This window comes from Eleutherodactylus coqui, chromosome 4, assembly GCF_035609145.1.
Source record: "Eleutherodactylus coqui strain aEleCoq1 chromosome 4, aEleCoq1.hap1, whole genome shotgun sequence".
NCBI classification, from domain to species: Eukaryota; Metazoa; Chordata; class Amphibia; order Anura; family Eleutherodactylidae; genus Eleutherodactylus; species Eleutherodactylus coqui.
In genome coordinates this window covers 241959770-241979436 of record NC_089840.1, presented here as the reverse complement: position 1 = coordinate 241979436, position 19667 = coordinate 241959770, and the positions used below count along the sequence as shown (strand labels likewise).

General features: G+C 50.7%; 1 protein-coding gene across 1 annotated transcript in view; it reads right to left on the bottom strand.

Annotated features, from left to right (window-relative positions):
• LOC136626664 (pregnancy zone protein-like) overlaps positions 1-14235 on the bottom strand; it is a 184070-nt gene extending 169835 nt beyond the window's left edge. Inside the window, exons 1-3 of the mRNA XM_066601682.1 lie at positions 14128-14235; positions 5470-5697; positions 4943-5015 (exon numbers count right to left, since the gene is read on the bottom strand). Of these exons, the coding sequence (XP_066457779.1) occupies positions 4943-5015; positions 5470-5697; positions 14128-14235 (409 nt within the window). The remainder of the gene's footprint in view (positions 1-4942; positions 5016-5469; positions 5698-14127) is intronic.
• Positions 14236-19667: the final 5432 nt, after the last annotated feature.

Genomic DNA, 19667 nt, shown 5'->3' with positions numbered 1-19667 from the left:
GTCTCGCAATCAAGATGTGTCAGCAGCACGTCGGCAGCAGTCGGTGTCGCGCTGCGTGGCAGCACAGCGGTGGGAAAGCATCAGCAGGCCGTGCTGAAACTACTCAGCTTAGGAGATAAGAGGCACACGGCCCACGAACTGCTGCAGGGTCTGACAGAGCAGACCGACCACTGGCTTGCGCCGCTGAGCCTCCAACCGGGCATGGTCGTGTGTGACAACGGCCGTAACCTGGTGGCGGCTCTGCAGCTCGGCAGCCTCACGCACGTGCCATGCCTGGCCCACGTCTTTAATTTGGTGGTTCAGCGCTTTCTGAAAAGCTACCCACGCTTGTCAGACCTGCTCGGAAAGGTGCGCCGGCTCTGCGCACATTTCCGCAAGTCCCACACGGACGCTGCCACCCTGCGGACACTGCAACATCGGTTTAATCTGCCAGTGCACCGACTGCTGTGCGACGTGCCCACACGGTGGAACTCTACGCTCCACATGTTGGCCAGGCTCTATGAGCAGCGTAGAGCTATAGTGGAATACTAACTCCAACATGGGCGGCGCAGTGGGAGTCAGCCTCCTCAATTCTTTACAGAAGAGTGGGCCTGGTTGGCAGACATCTGCCAGGTCCTTGGAAACTTTGAGGAGTCTACCCAGATGGTGAGCGGCGATGCTGCAATCATTAGCGTCACCATTCCTCTGCTATGCCTCTTGAGAAGTTCCCTGCAAAGCATAAAGGCAGATGCTTTGCGCTCGGAAACAGAGCCGGGGGAAAACAGTATGTCGCTGGATAGTCAGAGCACCCTCCTGTCTATATCTCAGCGCGTTGAGGAGGAGGAGGAGCATGAGGAGGATGAGGAGGAGGGGGAAGAGACAGCTTGACCCACTGCTGAGGGTACCCATGCTGCTTGCCTGTCATCCTTTCAGCGTGTATGGCCTGAGGAGGAGGAGGATCCTGAAAGTGATCTTCCTAGTGAGGACAGCCATGTGTTGCATACAGGTACCCTGGCACACATGGCGGACTTCATGTTAGGATGCCTTTCTCGTGACCCTCGCGTTACACGCATTCTGGCCACTACGGATTACTGGGTGTACACATTGCTCGACCCACGGTATAAGGAGAACCTTTCCACTCTGATACCCGAAGAGGAAAGGTGTTCGAGAGTGATGCTATACCACAGGACCCTGGCGGACAAGTTGATGGTAAAATTCCCATCCGACAGCGCTAGTGGCAGAAGGCGCAGTTCCGAGGGCCAGGTAGCAGGGGAGGCGCGGAGATCAGGCAGCATGTACAACACAAGCAGGGGAACACTCTCTAAGGCCTTTGACAGCTTTCTGGCTCTCCAGCAAGACTGTGTCACCGCTCCCCAGTCAAGGCTGAGTTGGCGGGAGCACTGTAAAAGGATGGTGAGGGAGTACGTAGCCGATCGCACGACCGTCTTCCGTGACGCCTCTGCCCCCTACAACTACTGGGTGTCGAAGCTGGACACGTGGCCTGAACTCACGCTGTATGCCCTGGAGGTGCTTGCTTGTCCTGCGGCTAGCGTCTTGTCAGAGAGGGTGTTTTGTGCGGCTGGGGGAATCATCACAGATAAGCGTACCCGCCTGGCAACCGACAGTGCCGACAGGCTTACACTCATCAAGATGAACAAAGCCTGGATTTCCCCAGACTTCTCTTCTCCACCAGCGGACAGCAGCGATACCTAAGCAATATGTAGGCTGCACCTGCGGATGGAAGCATCGTTCTCTATCACCATCAAAAACGGGGACATTTTTGCTTTATCAATCTGTGTATAATATTCATCCTCCTCCTCCTGCTCCTCCTCCTGAAACCTCACGTAATCACGCCGAACGGGCAATTTTTCTTAGGCCCACAAGGCTCAGTCATATAATTTTTGTAAACAATTTTTATACGTTTCAATGCTCATTAAAGCGTTGAAACTTGCACCTGAACCAATTTTTATTTTAACTGGGCTGCCTCCAGGCCTGGTTACAAATTAAGCCACATTAACCAAAGCGATTAATGGGTTTCACCTGCCCTCTTGGTTGGGCATGGGCAATTTTTCTGAGGTACATTAGTACTGTTGGTACACCAATTTTTTGGGGCCCTCGCCTACAGTGTAATCCAATTAATTTTTTGCCCACCTGCATTACAGCTGACGTTACATCAGCTGTGCTGGGCACTGCAATGGGATATATTTACTGTATGTACCGCCGGTGGCTTCCTGGCACCCACCCATGCTGTGGGTCCACACAGAGTTGTAACTGCATGTGTCCACTTCTAAAGAACCCCAGTCTGACTGGGGCATGCAGTGTGGGCCGAAGCCCACCTGCATTAAACATGACATTACCTCAGCTGTGATGGGCACTGCAATGGGATATATTTATGTGCCGCCGGTGGCTTTCTGGCACCCACCCATGCTGTCGGTCCACAGGGACTTGACAATAGGGAGTTGTACCTGCCTGTGTCTATGAATTAAAAAGCCCGGTCAGGTTGGGGCATGCAGTGTGGGCCGAAGCCCACCTGCATTTAATCTGACATTAGCTCTGCTGTCCAGGGCACTGCAATGGGATACATTTATGTACAGCGGGTGGGTTCCAGGGAGCCACCCATGCTGTGGGTGCACACGGAATTCCCATTGCGGAGTTGTATCTGCCTGTGACTATTTATAAAAAACCGCGGTCTGACTGGGGCATGCAGACACCTTGACAGAATGAATAGTGTGTGGCACATAGGTTCCCCATTGCTATGCCCACGTGTGCAGCTCCTGATGGCGGTAGCACACGATTATATTTCTCATTGCTTCTCTACAGCATTGTGGGCTATCGTCTTACCCCTTTTAAAGAGGGTTGCTGCCTAGCCGTGCCAACCCTCTGCAGTGTGTGCCTGCGGTTCCTCCTCATGGCAGACGCACTTATAAATAGACATGAGGGTGGCGTGGCATCAGGGCAGCTGAAGGCTGCGCAGGGACACTTTGGTGTGCGCTGTGGGCACTGGGTCATGTGGGGGGGGGGGGGTTGGGCAGCATGTAACCCAGGAGAGATGGCAGCAGAGTGTCATGCAGGCAGTGATTGTGCTTTGTTGGAGGTAGTGTGGTGCTTAGCTAAGGTATGCATTGCTAATGAGGGCTTTTCAGAAGTAAAAATTGTTGGGAGGGGGGGGCACTCTTGCCGCTATTGTGGCTTAATAGTGGGACCTGGGAACTTGAGATGCAGCCCAACATGTAGCCCCTCGCCTGCCCTATCCGTTGCTGTGTCGTTCCCATCATTTTCTTGAATTGCCCAGATTTTCACAAATGGAAACCTTAGCGAGCGTCGGCGATATACAAAAATGCTCGGGTCACCCATTGACTTCAATGGGGTTCGTTATTCAAAACGAACCCTCGAGCATCGCGAAACTTTCGTCCCGAGTAACGAGCACCCGAGCATTTTGGTGCTCGCTCATCTCTATTACCTACATATAAAAAGCTATGGCTGTTACGATTATGAATATGGGAAGGCAAAAAGACATTTTTAGACAATTAGTAAGGGTGGTTTCATACCTACACTGGGGTTTTCACTGTCCTACTCTGTTCCAGGAGCAGGTAAGGGGAATCTCTGTGGCCGAATAGCTCTGTCTCAGGACAAAATAGAACAGCATCAATCGGGCCCCAATGACTAATAGGTTCTTTTCAGTTTCCGGTTCAGTTTCGGCTGCCCGGCTTTTGAATGAAAGAAAAAACGCTGCACGCAGCCCTTTTTTCTTCTGGTATTTTGAACGGCTCTGTGATGCAACCTCTAGTGTGAAACCAGCCTAAGGGCTTACTCAGACGAGCGTATATTGGCCGCCAATTTCACAACTGGACGATATACGCTACCATCTGAGCTGTCTCCCCGTTCCTGGTTCTCTGCCTCTCTCCTTCCCTCCGGCTGTTTGCAATGGGAGGGGGCAGGGCTCAGTAAGCGAAAGGAAGAAGGAACACCATAATAGGTGTTCTCTCCACTTAACTTTTCTAACAATTCAGCAATTGAGATTTAATCCAGTTTCAGGTCACCAGTATTCATATTAGGGTTTACGAGTATTAAGTACCCTAACTGTTCTCCAACCAGACAAATCTGATAAGCTAATATTTGTATCTGGGCATACCCTATGGTATCTGAGGGAAAATATTCATTTCACTTTATATCTGTATTTATCCCTGGACTACTAGGATCCCAGATACGAAAATTCTTTTTATGTTTTTGTTTGTTTCATTGAGCCGTCTCATATTTTATTTAGGATAACAAATAAAAGCTATGTTTTAAGGAATTGCGCAGTGAAGATAAATATGAAACAAGGATTCAAATTCATGGCGAGTAGCTATTAAAGGGATTATCTTTACTAGAAAAAAACTGCCCCTCCAAATAACTGATCCCTTTGGGTCTAGGTGAATGAGTAGGTTATAACATGGAAAGATATTAAAGTCTATTTTATGGTTGCAACATCCAGACTAATGGATGCAGTGCCATTCATTGGACATTTCTTTCTGTGTATACATCAGGAGACTTACCCGGCTGATACTGTATGTCAGACATAAAGGCAAAATAATATTTGAACAGGGTATAAGTGTCTCTGAATGTTTATTACTAGAGATGAGCGAACCTACTCGGCCACGCCCCTTTTTTGCCCGAGCACCGCGATTTTCGAGTACTTCCGTACTCGGGCGAAAAGGTTCGGGGGGCGCCGTGGGTGAGTGGGGGGTTGCAGCAGGGAGTGGGGGGGGGGGAGAGGGAGAGAGAGAGGGCTCCCCTCTGTTCCCCGCTGCTACCCCCTGCTCCGCCACGCCTCCCCCGCCCCCCGGCGCCCCCCGAATCTTTTCACCCGAGTACGGAAGTACTCGAAAATCGCGGTGCTTGATCGAGTAATTACTAGAAACGAGTAGGTTCGCTCATCTCTATTTATTACTAAACATTTACTGTAAATTTAGCTTTTACTTACTTGGGTTATTTGATTGATCCTTAATGTCTATTTTAAGTTCTTTGTACAATAGGATTACATTTATAGTCTTTAGCTGAAAAGACAAGAGAGAGCAGCTTATATAGCAGAGAACCGGATATAATAAGCCATACTATGCCAATTGCTGCCAAATAGGCATGCTGAGTTGCTTTGAGACACAACTCATTAGTGCGCTAACTTGCTAGTTTGAGTTCCTTTAGCAGTATTACAACTGTAAACTGAGTGCTATCAAAGTCTGTAATGCCCCCATCAATTGGTTCAGCTAGTATGCAGAGTGCATCCTCAAAGGCTGCACTCCCCTTAGGTCAGCCTTGGGAATATGACTATTATAATACCAAATTAATTGCCAATACTAGGTTCTGAATAGAGGTTGGGACAATTCTATCTTGTATCTTCATGTTTTGTATTTAATGTTGCTTGTATTTTCATCATGATGGACCAAATACAACAACAACAAAACAAACTATGTGCCAAAAATTGGCTCCATGGTTATAAAAATAATTACTTACCAAGTAGAAAAAATGGAGATGATCAGTATCAGAATCAAGAACCTTCCTATGGATGTCATACACCACCATCACTGTCTCATTAGAATCACATTTTACATCATCAGATTGTCTATGTATGCTGATTAGGCATTCACTTGGAGAATAAAAGGGCGGAGTGCCGATACTTTTTGATACCCATCTTTTGTATTTATCCTTTTCATCAAAATTTTCATAAGACGCCAATGATGCCTGAGGAAAGCAATATAAAAAAGAAGTCACCAAAAGATTCCCAAACTCCAGTATCCTGCCCTTTCCCTCACAGGGAAACAATAAGGGTAAATACAGAGATGACAGTGCATGTGTATTTCCTGTGATGAAAGTGTTGGGTAATTGTTATTGTAGCCGTATTAAGTAGCACAATTTGAAAATGTGTTTTTCTAAAAAAGCCTGGATTAGGGTGAACACCCACTTGCGTTTTTTTAACACTGCAATATCGCTGCGTTTTTTTTAACACGATTATCAATGGGGCTTTCTAATGTTAAGGCCTCAGTCACACGGGCGTTTTTTCCCGCAATTTGCGGATCGCATGACGGATGCGCATCCGCAAATCACGTGACCGGGGCCAAAAAATCGCCCGAAAAAACTGCTCCTAGCCGCGTTTCATTAGAAACGGGCCGGAGCTGTCCAGCGCATTGAATTCAATGGAGCCAGCAATACAGCCGGCTCCATTGAAAGCAATGGGCTGCGGGTGCTCTCACAATGAATTTTCGGGAAGGGCTTAAAAATATAAGCCCTTCCCTGAAATTCATCCAGAAATGTGTAAAAACAAAAAAATATATATACTCACCTAGTCCCGGCAGACGGAGTTCAGCTGCGGCCGGCCAGCAGTTCTCCTGAACTGCTGTGAGTAGTATTCAGCTGAGAGCTGCCCCTGATTGGTCCCGGCGCTGAGCCAATCAGAGGCAGCACTCACTCACCCATTCATGAATTCATGAATGGGTGAGTGAGAGCTGGCTGCCTCTGATTGGTCAGGCTGGGACCAATCAGAGACAGCTCATTCAGCAGGCGGGGATTTTAAAGCCCCGGCTGCTGACTACTACTCACAGCAGTTCAGGAGAACTGCCGGCTGCGGCTGAACTCCGTATGCCGGAACCAGGTGAGTATATATATTTTTTTTGTTTTACACATTTCTGGATGGATTTAAGGGAAGGGCTTATATTTTTAAATTTAAATTTAAATTCATTGTGCGATCGCCGGCAGCCCATTGCTTTCAATGGAGCTGGCTGTATTGCCGGCTCCATTGAATTCAATGGGCAAACATTAGAGATGAGCGAGCACCAAAATGCTCGGGTGCTCGTTGCTCGAGTCGAACTTTCCGCGATGCTCGAGGGTTAGTTTCCAGTAACGAACCCCATTGAAGTCAATGGGTGACTCGGGCATTTTTGTATATCGCCGATGCTCTCTAAGGTTTTCATTGGTGAAAATCTGCAAAACCCAAGAAAGTGCTGGAAACGACACAGAAACGGATAGGGCAGGCGATGGGCAACATGCTGGGCTGCATTTCAGGTTCCCAGGTCCCACTATTCAGCCACAATAGCGGCAAGAGTGCCCCCCCCTAACAATTTTTACTTTGGACAAACCCTCATTAGTAAGCCAAACCTTAGCTAAGCACCAAACTACCTCCAACTAAGCACAAGCACTGCCTGCGGGACACACCCCTGCCTCTTCTCCTGGGTTACATGCTGCCCAACCCCCCCCCCCCCCCGCACGACCCAGTGTCCACAGCGCACACCAAAGTGTCCCTGCACAGCCTTCAGCTGCCCTCATGCCACATGCTGGCCTCATAGCCACACCACCCTCATGTCTATTTATAAGTGCGCCTGTCATAAGGAGGAACCAGAGGCACACACTGCAGAGGGTTGGCATGGCCAGGCAGCGACCGTCTTTAAAAGGGGCGGGGCGATAGCCCACAATGCTGTACAGAAGCAATGAGACATCCAATCCTGTGCCACCTCCGTCAGGAGCTGCAAACTTGAGCATAGCAATAGGGAATCCATGTGCCACACAGTATTCATTCTGTCAAGGTGTCGCATAGCTCAATCCACACTGCAAGGGGAAAGACATCAGCGCTCTGCCCTCTACCCAAGTCAGTCAGTGTCTTTGTGCCAGACAGGTCAAGCACCGCGATGGGAACTAAGTTTGCACCAACAGCATAGGGGGGGTCCTAGGAAGCCCAAGACATGAACAAAAAATTGATCTGAGCGGCCAAACATGGCAGACTTGCACCGTGCCCACGACATAGGCCTCGGCCCACAGCTTCAGCAATCGTAGGCAGGAAGCAGACTTTCACTGCACCAAGGACATAGGCCTCTGCACAAACCCTCAGCAATCGCGGGCCTACAGCGGACTCCTATGCTAGCGTAGCTGTGCACGTCTCATTAGCGCTGTATTGCTCCTGTAGTTTGTCCTAATGCAGTGCCCCGGATAGTAGAGCTAACGTAACATCAGATTAAATACAGGTGGGCTTCGGCCCACACTGCATGCCCCAGTCAGACCGGGGTTTTTTATAAATAGTCACAGGCAGGTACAACTCTGCAATGGGAATTCCGTGTGCACCCACAGCATGGGTGGCTCCCTGGAACCCACGGCGGTACATAAATAAATCCCATTGCATTGCCCAGCACAGCTGAGGTAACGTCAGATTAAATGCAGGTGGTCTTCGGCCCACACTGCATTCCCCAGTCTGACCGGGGTTTTTAATTCATAGACACAGGCAGGTACAACTCACTAATGTGAAATCCGTGTGCACCGACAGCATGGGTGGCTCTCTGGAACCCACCGGCGGTACATAAATATATCTCCTTGCAGTGCCCAGCACAGCTGAGGTAACGTCAGATTTAATGCAGGTAGGCTTCGGCCCACACTGCATGCGCCAGTCAGACTGGGGTTCTTCGTAAGTAGACACATGCAGTTACAACTCCGTGTGGACCGACAGCATGGGTGGGTCCCAGGAAGCCACCGGCGGTACATAAATATATCCCATTGCAGTGCCCTGGACAGCAAAGCTAACGTCAGATTACATGCAGGTGGGCTTCGGCCAAGAATGTTTTCATAGTTGGAGGAGGAGGACGGGAAAGTTTTTGAGGTAGTACGTGTCCTGTCCCCATGTCCGTGGTTATATGCACCTTCCCAGTGACCGCGTCGCTGAAAAGTTGTCGCGCCTGTGGAACCTAGTAGCGTGGCCTCGCCACCATCATGTCTTTGGGAAGCCTCCGTTTCCACAACCCTGTAACATTGCAGTAGCAGCAGTATAGGCAGAGCCGAGAATTAGTAACATTTCAGCGGTAAGAGTATGCACAAACCCCAGTAACATTTCATTGGCAGCAGTGAGGACAGACCCCACTAACATTTCATTTGCAGCAGTATACACAGATCCTAGTAACATTTCAGTAGTATCAGTAAAGACAGACCCCAGTAACAGTAACGTAGAAGCAGTATGGGCAAAGCAGCAGATTCACATTTCCCTGGCAGCAGTGTAGGGAGAGCATAGTATTGGTAAGATTTCAGTAGTAGGAGTATAGTCAGGCCCCAGCAACAGTAACGTAGAAGCACTATGGACAAAGCAGCAGATTCACATTTCCCTGGCAGCAGTGTAGGGAGAGCGCAGTATTGGTAAGATTTCAGTAGTAGGAGTATAGTCAGGCCCCAGCAACAGTAACGTAGAAGCAGTAGGGACAAAGCAGCAGATTCACATTTCCCTGGCAGCAGTGTAGGGAGAGCGTAGTATTGGTACGATTTCAGTAGTAGGAGTATAGACAGGCCCCAGCAACAGCAATGTAGAAGCAGTATGGGCAAAGCAGCAGATTCACATTTCCCTGGCAGCAGTGTAGGGAGAGCAAAGTATTGGTAAGATTTCAGTAGTAGGAGTATAGTCAGGCCCCAGCAACAGTAACGTAGAAGCACTATGGACAAAGCAGCAGATTCACATTTCCCTGGCAGCAGTGTAGGGAGAGCGTAGTATTGGTACGATTTCAGTAGTAGGAGTATAGACAGGCCCCAGCAACAGCAACGTAGAAGCAGTAGAGACAAAGCAGCAGATTCACATTTCCCTGGCAGCAGTGTAGGGAGAGCATAGTATTGGTAAGATTTCAGTAGTAGGAGTATAGTCAGGCCCCAGCAACAGTAACGTAATAGCAGTATGGGCAAAGCCCACTATTAGTTACATTTCTGTTATAGCAGTATAGACCTGCCCCAGTAACATTTCCGTTGAAGCATTATGGGCAGAGCCCAGTATTAGTAAAATTACAGTAGTAATAGTATACACCAACCAAGGTAACATTTCAGGAGCAGAAGTATCGGCAGACCGAAGTAACATTTCTGTTGCTGAAGTATAGTCAGACCCCTGTAGCATTACTGTGGCAGAAGTATAGGTAGGCAGAACAGAGTAACATTTCTGTAGCAAATGTGTAGGCCAACCCCAGACACAGTGGTGTACCATGAGTGCCGGCGAAGCCCATCAAAATTACTTGCATTACATTGTAGGCGAGGGCCGGAAAAATTGTTGCACCGACAGTACAAATGTACCCCAGAAAAATTGCCCATGCCCAACCCAGAGGGCAGGTGAAACCCATTAATCGCTTTGCGTACTGTGGCTTAATTTTTAACTAGGCCTGGAGGCAGCCCAGTCTATAAAACAATTGGTTCAGGTGGAAGTTTCAATGCTTTAATGAGAATTGAAACAGATAAATATTATTTACAAAAGCTTTATGAGCCTTTTGGCCAACAGAAAAATTGGCCATTCGCGGTGATTACGAGAAGTTTCAGGAGGAGGAGCCGGAGGAGGAGGGCGAATAGCATACACAGATTGACAAATGTCTTTAGGTAGCGCTGCTGTCCGCTGGTGGAGAAGAGAAGTCTGGGGAAATCCAGGCTTTGTTCATCTTTATGAGTGTAAGCCTGTCGGCGCTGTCAGTTGACAGGCGGGTACGCTTGTCCGTGATGATTCCCCCAGCTGCACTAAACACCCTCTCTGACAAGACGCTAGCCGCAGGGCACGCCAACACCTCCAGGGCATACAGCGCGAATTCGGGCCACGTGTCCAGCTTTGACACCCAGTAGTTGTATGGAGCAGAGGCGTCACGGAGGATGGTGGTACGATCGGCTGCGTACTCCCTCACCATCTTCTTACAGTGCTCCCTCCAACTCAGCCTGGACTGGGGAGGTGTGAGACAGTCTTGCTGGGGAGCCATAAAGCTGGCAAAGGCCTTGGAGAGTGTTCCCCTGCCTGCGCTGAACATGCTGCCTGATCTCCTCGCCTCCCCTTCTACGTGGCCCTCGGAACTGCGCCTTCTGCCACTAGCGCTGTCAGATGGGAAGGTTACCATCAGTTTGTCCACCAGGGCCCTGTGGTATTGCATCACTCTCAAACCCCTTTCCTCTTCGGGAATGAGAGTGGAAAGGTTCTCCTTATACCGTGGGTCAAGCAGTGTGTACACCCAGTAATCCGTAGTGGCCAGAATGCTTCTAACATGAGGGTCACGAGAAAGGCATGCTAACATAAAGTCAGCCATGTGTGCCAGGGTACCTGTACGCAACATATGGCTGTCCTCACTAGGAAGATGACTTTGAGTATCCTCCTCCTCCTCCTCTTCCTCAGGCCATACACACTGAATGGATGAGAGGCAAGCTGCATGGGCACCCTCTGCAGTGGGCCCAGCTGTCTCTTCCTCCTCAGGCTCCTCCCCCTCCTCCTCCTCCTCCTCCACGCGCTGAGATATAGACATGAGGGTGCTCTGACTATCCAGAACATACTGGCTTCCCCCGCCTCCGTTTCCACCCGCAAAGCATCAGCCTTTATGCTTTGCAGGGAACTTCTCAAGAGGCATAGCAGGGGAATGGTGACGCTAATGATTGAAGCATCGCCGCTCACCATCAGGGTGGACTCCTCAAAGTTTCCAAGGACCTAGCAGATATCTGCCATCCAGGCCCACTCCTCTGTAAAGAATTGAGGAGGCTGACTCCCACTTCGCTGCCCATGTTGGAGTTGGTATTCCACTATAGCTCTACGCTGCTCATACAGCCGGGACAACATGTGAAGCGTAGGATTCCACCGTGTGGGCACGTCGCAAAGCAGTCGGTGCACTGGCAGATTAAACCAATGTTGCAGGGTGCGCAGGGTGGCAGCGTCCGTGTTGGACTTGCGGAAATGTGCGCTGACCCGGCGCACCTTGCCGAGGAGGTCTGACAAGTGTGGGTAGCCTTTCAGAAACCGCTGAACCACCAAATTAAAGACGTGGGCCAGGCATGGCACGTGCGTGAGGCTGCCGAGCTGCAGAGCCACCACCAGGTTACGGCCGTTGTCACACACGACCATGCCCGGTTGGAGGCTCAGTGGCGAAAGCCAGCGGTCGGTCTGCTCTGTCAGACCGTGCAACAGTTCGTGGGCCGTGTGCCTCTTCTCTCCTAAGCTGAGTAGCTTCAGCACGGCCTGCTGACGCTTGCCCACCGCTGTGCTGCCGCGCCGCTCAACACCGACTGCTGGCGACGTGCTGCTGCTGACAAGTCTTGATTGCGAGGTAGAGGTTGCGTTGGAAGAGGAGGAGGAGGAGGAAGGTTTAGTGGAGGTGGCATACACTGCCGCAGATACCAGCACCGATCTGGGGCCCGCAATTCTGGAGGTGGGTAGGACGTGAGCGGTCCCAGGCTCTGACTCGGTCCCAGCCTCCACTAGATTCACCCAATGTGCCGTCAGGGATATTTAATGGCCCTGCCCACCTGTGCTTGTCCACGTGTCCGTTGTTAAGTGGACCTTGGCAGTAACCGAGTTGGTGAGGGCGCGTACGATGTTGCGTGATACGTGGTCATGCAGGGCTGGGACGGCACACCATGAAAAATAGTGGCGACTGGGGACTGAGTAGCGCGGGGCTGCCGCCGCCATCATGTTTTTGAACTCCTCAGTTTCCACCAGCCTGTAGGGGAGCATCTCCAGGCTGATCATTTTGGCTATGTGCACATTTAAAGCTTGAGCGTGCGGGTGCGTGGCGGCGTATTTGCGCTTTTGCTCCAACGATTTTCTTAGCGACAGCTAGATGCTGCGTTGAGAGACATTGCTGGATGGGGCCAAGGACAGCGGAGGTAAGGGTGTGGGTCCAGGCCAGGAGACGGTCGTGCCTGTGTCCTGAGAGGGCGGTTGGATCTCAGTGGCAGGTTGGGGCCCAGGGGGAGAGGCAGTGGCGCAAGCTGGAGGCGGTGAACGACCTTCGTCCCACCTTGTGGGGTGCTTGGCCATCATATGCCTGCGCATGCTGGTGGTGGTGAGGCTGGTGGTGGTGGCTCCCCGGCTGATCTTGGCGCGACAAAGGTTGCACACCACTGTTCGTCGGTCGTCCACACCTTAGAGCACCTTGGCCTCTGCACGGTGGCTTGGCGTGAGGGGGTGCTTTGGGAAACAGCTGGTGGATTATTCGCTCGTGCCCAGCCTCTACTCCTGGCCACCCCACTGCCTCTTTCAACCTGTCCTGCGGCTGCAATTGCCTCCCCCTCTGAAGACCGGTCCTCAGTTGGCTTATCACACCAGGTGGGGTCAGTCACCTCATCGTCCCGCGGCTCTTCCTCCGAATCCTCTGTGCGCTCCTCCCTCGGACTTACTGCCCTTACTACTACCTCACTGATAGACAACTGTGTCTCATCGTCATCGTCCTCCTCACCCACTGAAAGCTCTTGAGAGAGTTGCCGGAAGTCCCCAGCCTCTTCCCCCAGACCCCGGGAACTTTCCAAAGGTTGGGCATTGGTCACGACAAACTCCTCTGGTGGGGGGCGTGGCCTAGCCTGAGGAGAAAGCAGTCGCACATCTAAGGACAGATTCTCGGCTCTAAGCCGTTCTCTGAGCCTCTATCGCACTGCTGAACATCAGCATTAGCTGCTCCACAGGCAAGGGAACAAGAAGAAGGGTTTCGGGCCACTTCGGACAACCTTAAAGAGCGGGGCCTACCTGCAGAGGTGAAGCCGGGACCTCGAGTCGGAGGCCGAGACGGACCAGAAGTTCCGTGCCTTCACTTCTCCCATGGGGAATCCGTTCGCACTGCCGCCGGATCGGGCACCGGAGCCCCACCAATTAAAGGTCGGTTGGGAGGAGGAGTGTGGTGCGCTGAACGGAGGAAACAAGACAGCGGAGCGGCAGCCCGGACCCCCCCCCCCCCTCTTCTCCTGAGGGTGAGAGAGCGGGAAGAATATACACAGGCAGGCTGCAACAGCAATCCTGAGACTGACACACAGAGTGTAGTCTAACGCCGGGGAGACAAATCAGGACACAGCAGACAGCCTGAGGCGCTCGGGCACACAGCAACCCTCGGTGCAACAAAGAGCGCCCCCTTCCCCCCCCCCCCCCCCCCCCGCTGTTCCTCGAACACATACCAGCTACACAGCAGAGGAATCTGCCTTCTCTCCCCCCGCCACTGATACTTGGACTGAATAAATACCTGAACAGTGAGAGGTTTTAGCCGGGGGAGACAGATCCTGGTGGGAGATCTTGGGCTACGGACTGCATCACTGCAACCTGCAGTTACTTAAAGACATAGTGCAACCTGAAGAAGCCAAAATACCCAGCTAGTAAAGCCCTGGAGGTCTGCACACCATTTAATTGTGGTATCTTCCCCCTCCCACGACACCGCATTCTCTCACCACTAACAGAGAGAGGAGAAAGAGTACATAAACTGACCAGAGTTTAACAAGCGCAGACACAGCCTGAATTTTTCCAGGAACTCCAAAGGGAGCACTCATCATCTCCATTCTCAGACACCTTGGACCAATCCCTTCAACCCGCGTCCCCCCTTCCTGCCATATAAAGAAAGCCTTCCACCAAATAATCCGCATCTATATCAAACAACACAGGCTCAGCCTGAATTTTTTCGAGCATCAAGCTCGGTGGTAGAACTTTGCCATTTCAGCTGGACCGACCAGGATTGCGCACACCACCCTTCTTCAGTGCCTAGTCCTCCCACTGTCCCCGCTGGGGGAACCGTGCCATGCTGCCTGCCTTCTTCCCGGTAGAAGATCAAGGTAGAAAAACCAAATATACAACCTTGACTACCTGCCATACCGGCCTAAATAATCTTTCTGTAGGGGCACACGCATAAAATGGCCCCCTGAACGGGCGGACTGAGCACCGGGCCCCGTCACACGAATAATCCTGCAACCTACCCCAGTACGTAATCGGGAAAAAGAGTAGAGATAAGAGCAGTGACTCAATCGGCACCCCGAGACCATCTAAAGGACAGTCCGACATGCAAAAGTTCTTCAGAGAAAAAGTCTCAAGATCTCCCCATCCTACGAGCAAAAAGTCACTGAATTTAACCACACCGACCTCAGCCGACTTAGAGAGAGAGGATGTTGCGTCCTCGGAGGGAGAGGAAGGCGAGCAACTCTCGAGAAGTTTTATGAGGGATCTGCTCACTAACTCTCTAAGGCCAATCAGAGCAGATCTTCTGGAGATCAAAGAGGACATTAAATCTATGGGGAAAAGGGTCGAAACCTTAGAATCCTCCTCATCAAACCTTATCAAGCACTCGACAGAATTGGCCCATCTGGTCCAAGAGCATCATCACCAACTGAATCGCACTTTGATTCTTCAGGAAGACATCGAGAACCGCAACAGGCGGAACAACATTAGAATCAAAGGGCTTCCAGAGTCGTGGGCGATGGAAGCGCTACCTAGAATAGCCTCAGAACTGTTTACTTTACTTTTGGGCCAAGAGAGAGCCTCAAGCATTCTAATAGAACGTATCCACAGATCACTGAGACCTCCACCCTCAGGAACAGACCCTCCCAGGGATGTAATCTGTAAGCTCCTGGCTTACCCGGATACACAAGCAGTGCTAGAAGCCTCCAGAACCAAAAGAGAGCTGCTATACAACGGAACCTCTATTCAATTTTACCAAGACCTTGCACCGACGACCTTGACTAAACATCGTTTAATGAGACCTCTACTAGAAGCTCTCCGAGCGAAAAATATTAAATACTCTTGGCTCTTCCCCTTCGGGCTGGGCATTAACATGAAAGGTCGCAGACTAAACATCAGAACACCAGAGGACCTCCAGAACTGTTGGCAATTTTTAGAAATGGAGCCGATTGAAGTCCCATCATGGCTACCTCTACCAGATCTGCCTACACTCCCCTTGTTGCCCTCGGTCACGACTGAGCGGCAGCCAGGCTGCACCAAGTCGCCCAGAGAGAAGAGAAAGAAAAGTAGAGAAAGCACCGCGGATGAGGACACTTGAGAAGAAACAGGGCGGATTGCCCAGACGGAATAAACATCAAGAACTCTCAAGTGACTACTGACCTAAATAATTAACCTGTTGCACTGATTTATACTAACCTCTCCTTTCTGACTTTTGCTCACGTTTTCTTTCTGCCCTTTGTTTACTCTACTCTTATGTTTGAGTTAAAATATGCAAGTGATGGGGCCCGCTTTCTCAGGCTACCCATAGTTCAAAAAGTCCTATATCAACAAAAACCAGATCCGAGATCTCCCACCTAGGTGGAGAACCCCGGTGATCCCGTCTACAAGGTCTTCCCGTTACCCGCTGGGTGACGGGGTGATATTGCCGGTGATCGGCTGGTGATCCAGTTGAATCCCGCTGGTCCGCTGACTAGCACTCTCCTCCTAATACCCATTCCCTCTGTGACCTTTCCTTCCCACCCCTTTCAATATCCGGGCCTTCCCCCCTTCCCCCTCTAATTTCTAGACGCACCTGCCCTGGAGGCTGCCGGTGGTTGGAATCCGGCGACTCCCAGTGCAATAACGTACAACTGCTCCACTGAGCTGAGTAGAAAGTTGCTGTTTCATTCTCTCTCTCATTTGTCCAGATTTACAGGTCCGGCTCCTGACAAGTAATTCCGGGAATAACATGGCCTCGATCCGCCTCACGTCGTTCAACGCCCGGGGCCTCAACTCACCTCGCAAAAGGCACAGTGTTGCACACCTTCTCAAGAAGTGTAAGACCAAAATTTTATTACTTCAAGAAACACACTTCAAAAAGAATAGACAGTTTCCCCTGTCAGGGCTGGGGTTCCAACAATACTACCACAACACACACCCCACTACAGCTGCTAAGGGGGTCACCATAGCGATCCACAAGTCAATCCCCTTTAAACTTGAAACAGAATTTCAGGATGGAGAGGGAAGAGTCCTCATTCTAAGAGGCTCAATAATAACATAAAATTGACAATCGCCAACCTTTATACTCCGAACTCGGACCAAGTCCCTTGGCTCATTAAACAGCTCGAAATTTTAAAACAATTCGCAATAGGGCACATTCTATTAGGAGGGGACCTGAATGTCACACTATGTCCCTTGATAGATTCCTCAACGGGGCGCTCCCAGACCTCACAGATAAAAATAAATCGCTTACTACGTTCCATTAAGGAACTGGGGATCCTGGATGCATGGCGCTCCCTCCACCCCTCCACTAAAGACTACTCCCACTTCTCCCAGGTACATCACTCATTTCAAGGACTCGACTATTTCCTCATTTCTGCAAATCTACTCACCCACCTGAGTAGAGCGAGTATTGACACAGTCACCGTCTCGGATCATGCCCCCATTCATATTGATATCAATCTACCGCAATTCGCTCCTGGCGAATGGCGATGGCGGCTAAACGACTCCCTCTTAGACTCCCCAGAGGAGAAAGCTAAAGTAAGCGAGCTATTAGAAGAATATTTTAAATTTAACTCTGAGGGGAGTATAGAACTACCAATAGTCTGGGAGGCACACAAGGCCTTTGTCAGAGGCCTCTTAATAGCACTGGGTGCAAGGACGAAAAAACAGCATCAAAAAGAAGTAGACAGCTTGTTAACCCAAATAACGAAGCTGGAGCAGGTAATAAAACACTCTCAGTCCAAAAAGAACCTAGACGAACTTACGGCCCTTAGGCATCGACTGAAGTGCCATCTAGCAGACAAGTTTAATAAAAAACATATACATCTAAAACAGACCTTCTATGCCCATGGCAATCGGGGTAGTAAGCTCATGACCCATCTCCTAAAAAAGACCAAGAAAAGAAATGTGATTCTCACCATTAAAATGCAGTCCGGCTCTCTGGCTTCCGCCACTGTAGACATAGCGAAGGAGTCCCAACTCTTTTACTCAAAACTTTACAACCTAAAGGAGGGGGAATACCCAATCCCCCAGCAAGACACAACCAGTAGAATAGACGCCTTCCTGAGTTCACTTAAACTGCCGGAGCTGAGCGAAACAGATGCGCTCTCTTTACTGTCTACAATCACAGAAAAAGAAGTGGAAGAGGTACTTAACTGCTTCCCACAGGGCAAAAGTCCAGGTCCGGACGGTCTAACAATTGCCTACTATAAGGCATTCAAATCACAATTAGTCCCTAAGCTCACCAATACGCTAAATGCACTCCTTAACCCCTTAACGACCAGCCCATAGTGTTTTTACGTCCTCCCGAAGTGGGCCTTATTCTCTGAGGACGTAAAAACATGCTTCCTGCAGAGAATAATGCCCCTCGGGCTGTGGACGTGACAGCTCCATGCTGTCGGTGTCCGCAGGTAGCTGACAGCATGGAGCTGTCATCCCGGGCTGTTCGGACCCCCCCCCCCCAACATTGCGATCGGCGCTATGCAATGGATAGCGCCGATCGCAAAAAAGTAAATAAAAGTGCAATAAAAGTTAAAAATTCAGCTGCTCTGATGGATCGGATCCATCGGAGCAGCTGAAATTACTCACCGATGTCCATCGCACGACTCCCAGCTGTCCCGATGCTCCGGGCGCCGTAGCCGTCCTTCTGCGCATGCACGCCTGGCGGCATTACGTCAGCCGCATGCGCAGAAGGCCCGGCGGCGCGGGAGACTTAAAATCTCCTGGCTCCCGGCTCCTGTAGGTAGGAGATGTCAGCGGGGACTGCGGTGAGCGGTCCCCGGTACCGCGATCGCCGTTATCCAATGGATAGCGGCGATCGCAAAAAAGTTAAAAAAAAGAAAAGTTTCACCTCCCCTCATGGATCGGATCCATGAGGGGAGGTAAAAATACTCACCTCAGGTCCGCCGATGTCCTCCGGCCGGTGTCTGGACCCCCCGCTGGCTTCTGCGATGTGCCGATGCGGCGCGCATGCGCAGAAGCCGGCGAGCCCGGCAAATTCAAAATCTCCCTGCACCCGGCTGTCACAGATAGCCGAGTGCAGGGAGATATGACTGGGGACCGCTGTATGCGGTTTCCAGTCATATGATCACCGTTATCCATCAGATAACGGTGATCATATAAAGTTAAAAAGTAAAAAAAAAAAAAAAAGTTAAAAGTAAAAAAAAGTTTAAAAAGTTAAAGTTTCATCTCCCCTTATGGATCGTATCCGTAAGGGGGATGAAATTACGTACCCAAGGTCCTGGATTTGTTCCCTGGTGGGATGTTGATCCGCGGATCTTACCCCAGCTTCGGCGCATGCGCCCGTCAGCATGATGGCGGACGCATGCGCAAAAGTGAAAGATTGCCCAAGAAATATAAAATCTCCCTGCTGCTGGCTACAAAAGGTAGCCAAGAGCCAGGAGATGTCACGGGCAGCCGCGGTATGCGGTTACTGGTCACGTGATCGCCGTTATCCAATGCATAATGGCGATCACGTAAAAGTTATTTAAAAAGTGGCAGTTTCATTTCCCCTCACCGATGCGATCGGTGGGGGGACATGAAACATCTTCTCTGAGGCTTCCGCATTTGAATCCAGATGCGATTATCCTCCATGGACCCTTCCGGCTGCTGCGCATGCGCCCGCCGGCAAAATGCCGGACACATTCGCAGGAGCCGGGAAGCCCAGGAAATGTTAAATCTCCTTGCTCCCAGCGACCAACGGTTGCTGAGTGCTTGGAGCAGTGACCGGTGGCCTCGCTGAGCGGTCCCCGGTCACATGATAAAGTAGCGAACTAACATTAGGCCGGTCACGCGTGACCGGAGAGGAATTACAGGTTCTGCATGCGCTTGATCAGCGGTAATCCACGGATCAATCGCATGCATTGGATTACACAATTCCCCCCAATTAGCGGGTCGGAATTTGTAATCCACCCGCAGAAACAGAACACAGCATGCTATATTTTACCATGAATATCTGCGATCTAGAGCCCTTTGTGCTCTATGACCGCGGATATACTCGCACCCCATATGCAAACACATTGTGTACGGGCTGCGGGTACCCGGGTCATCTCTAAGCGACGGC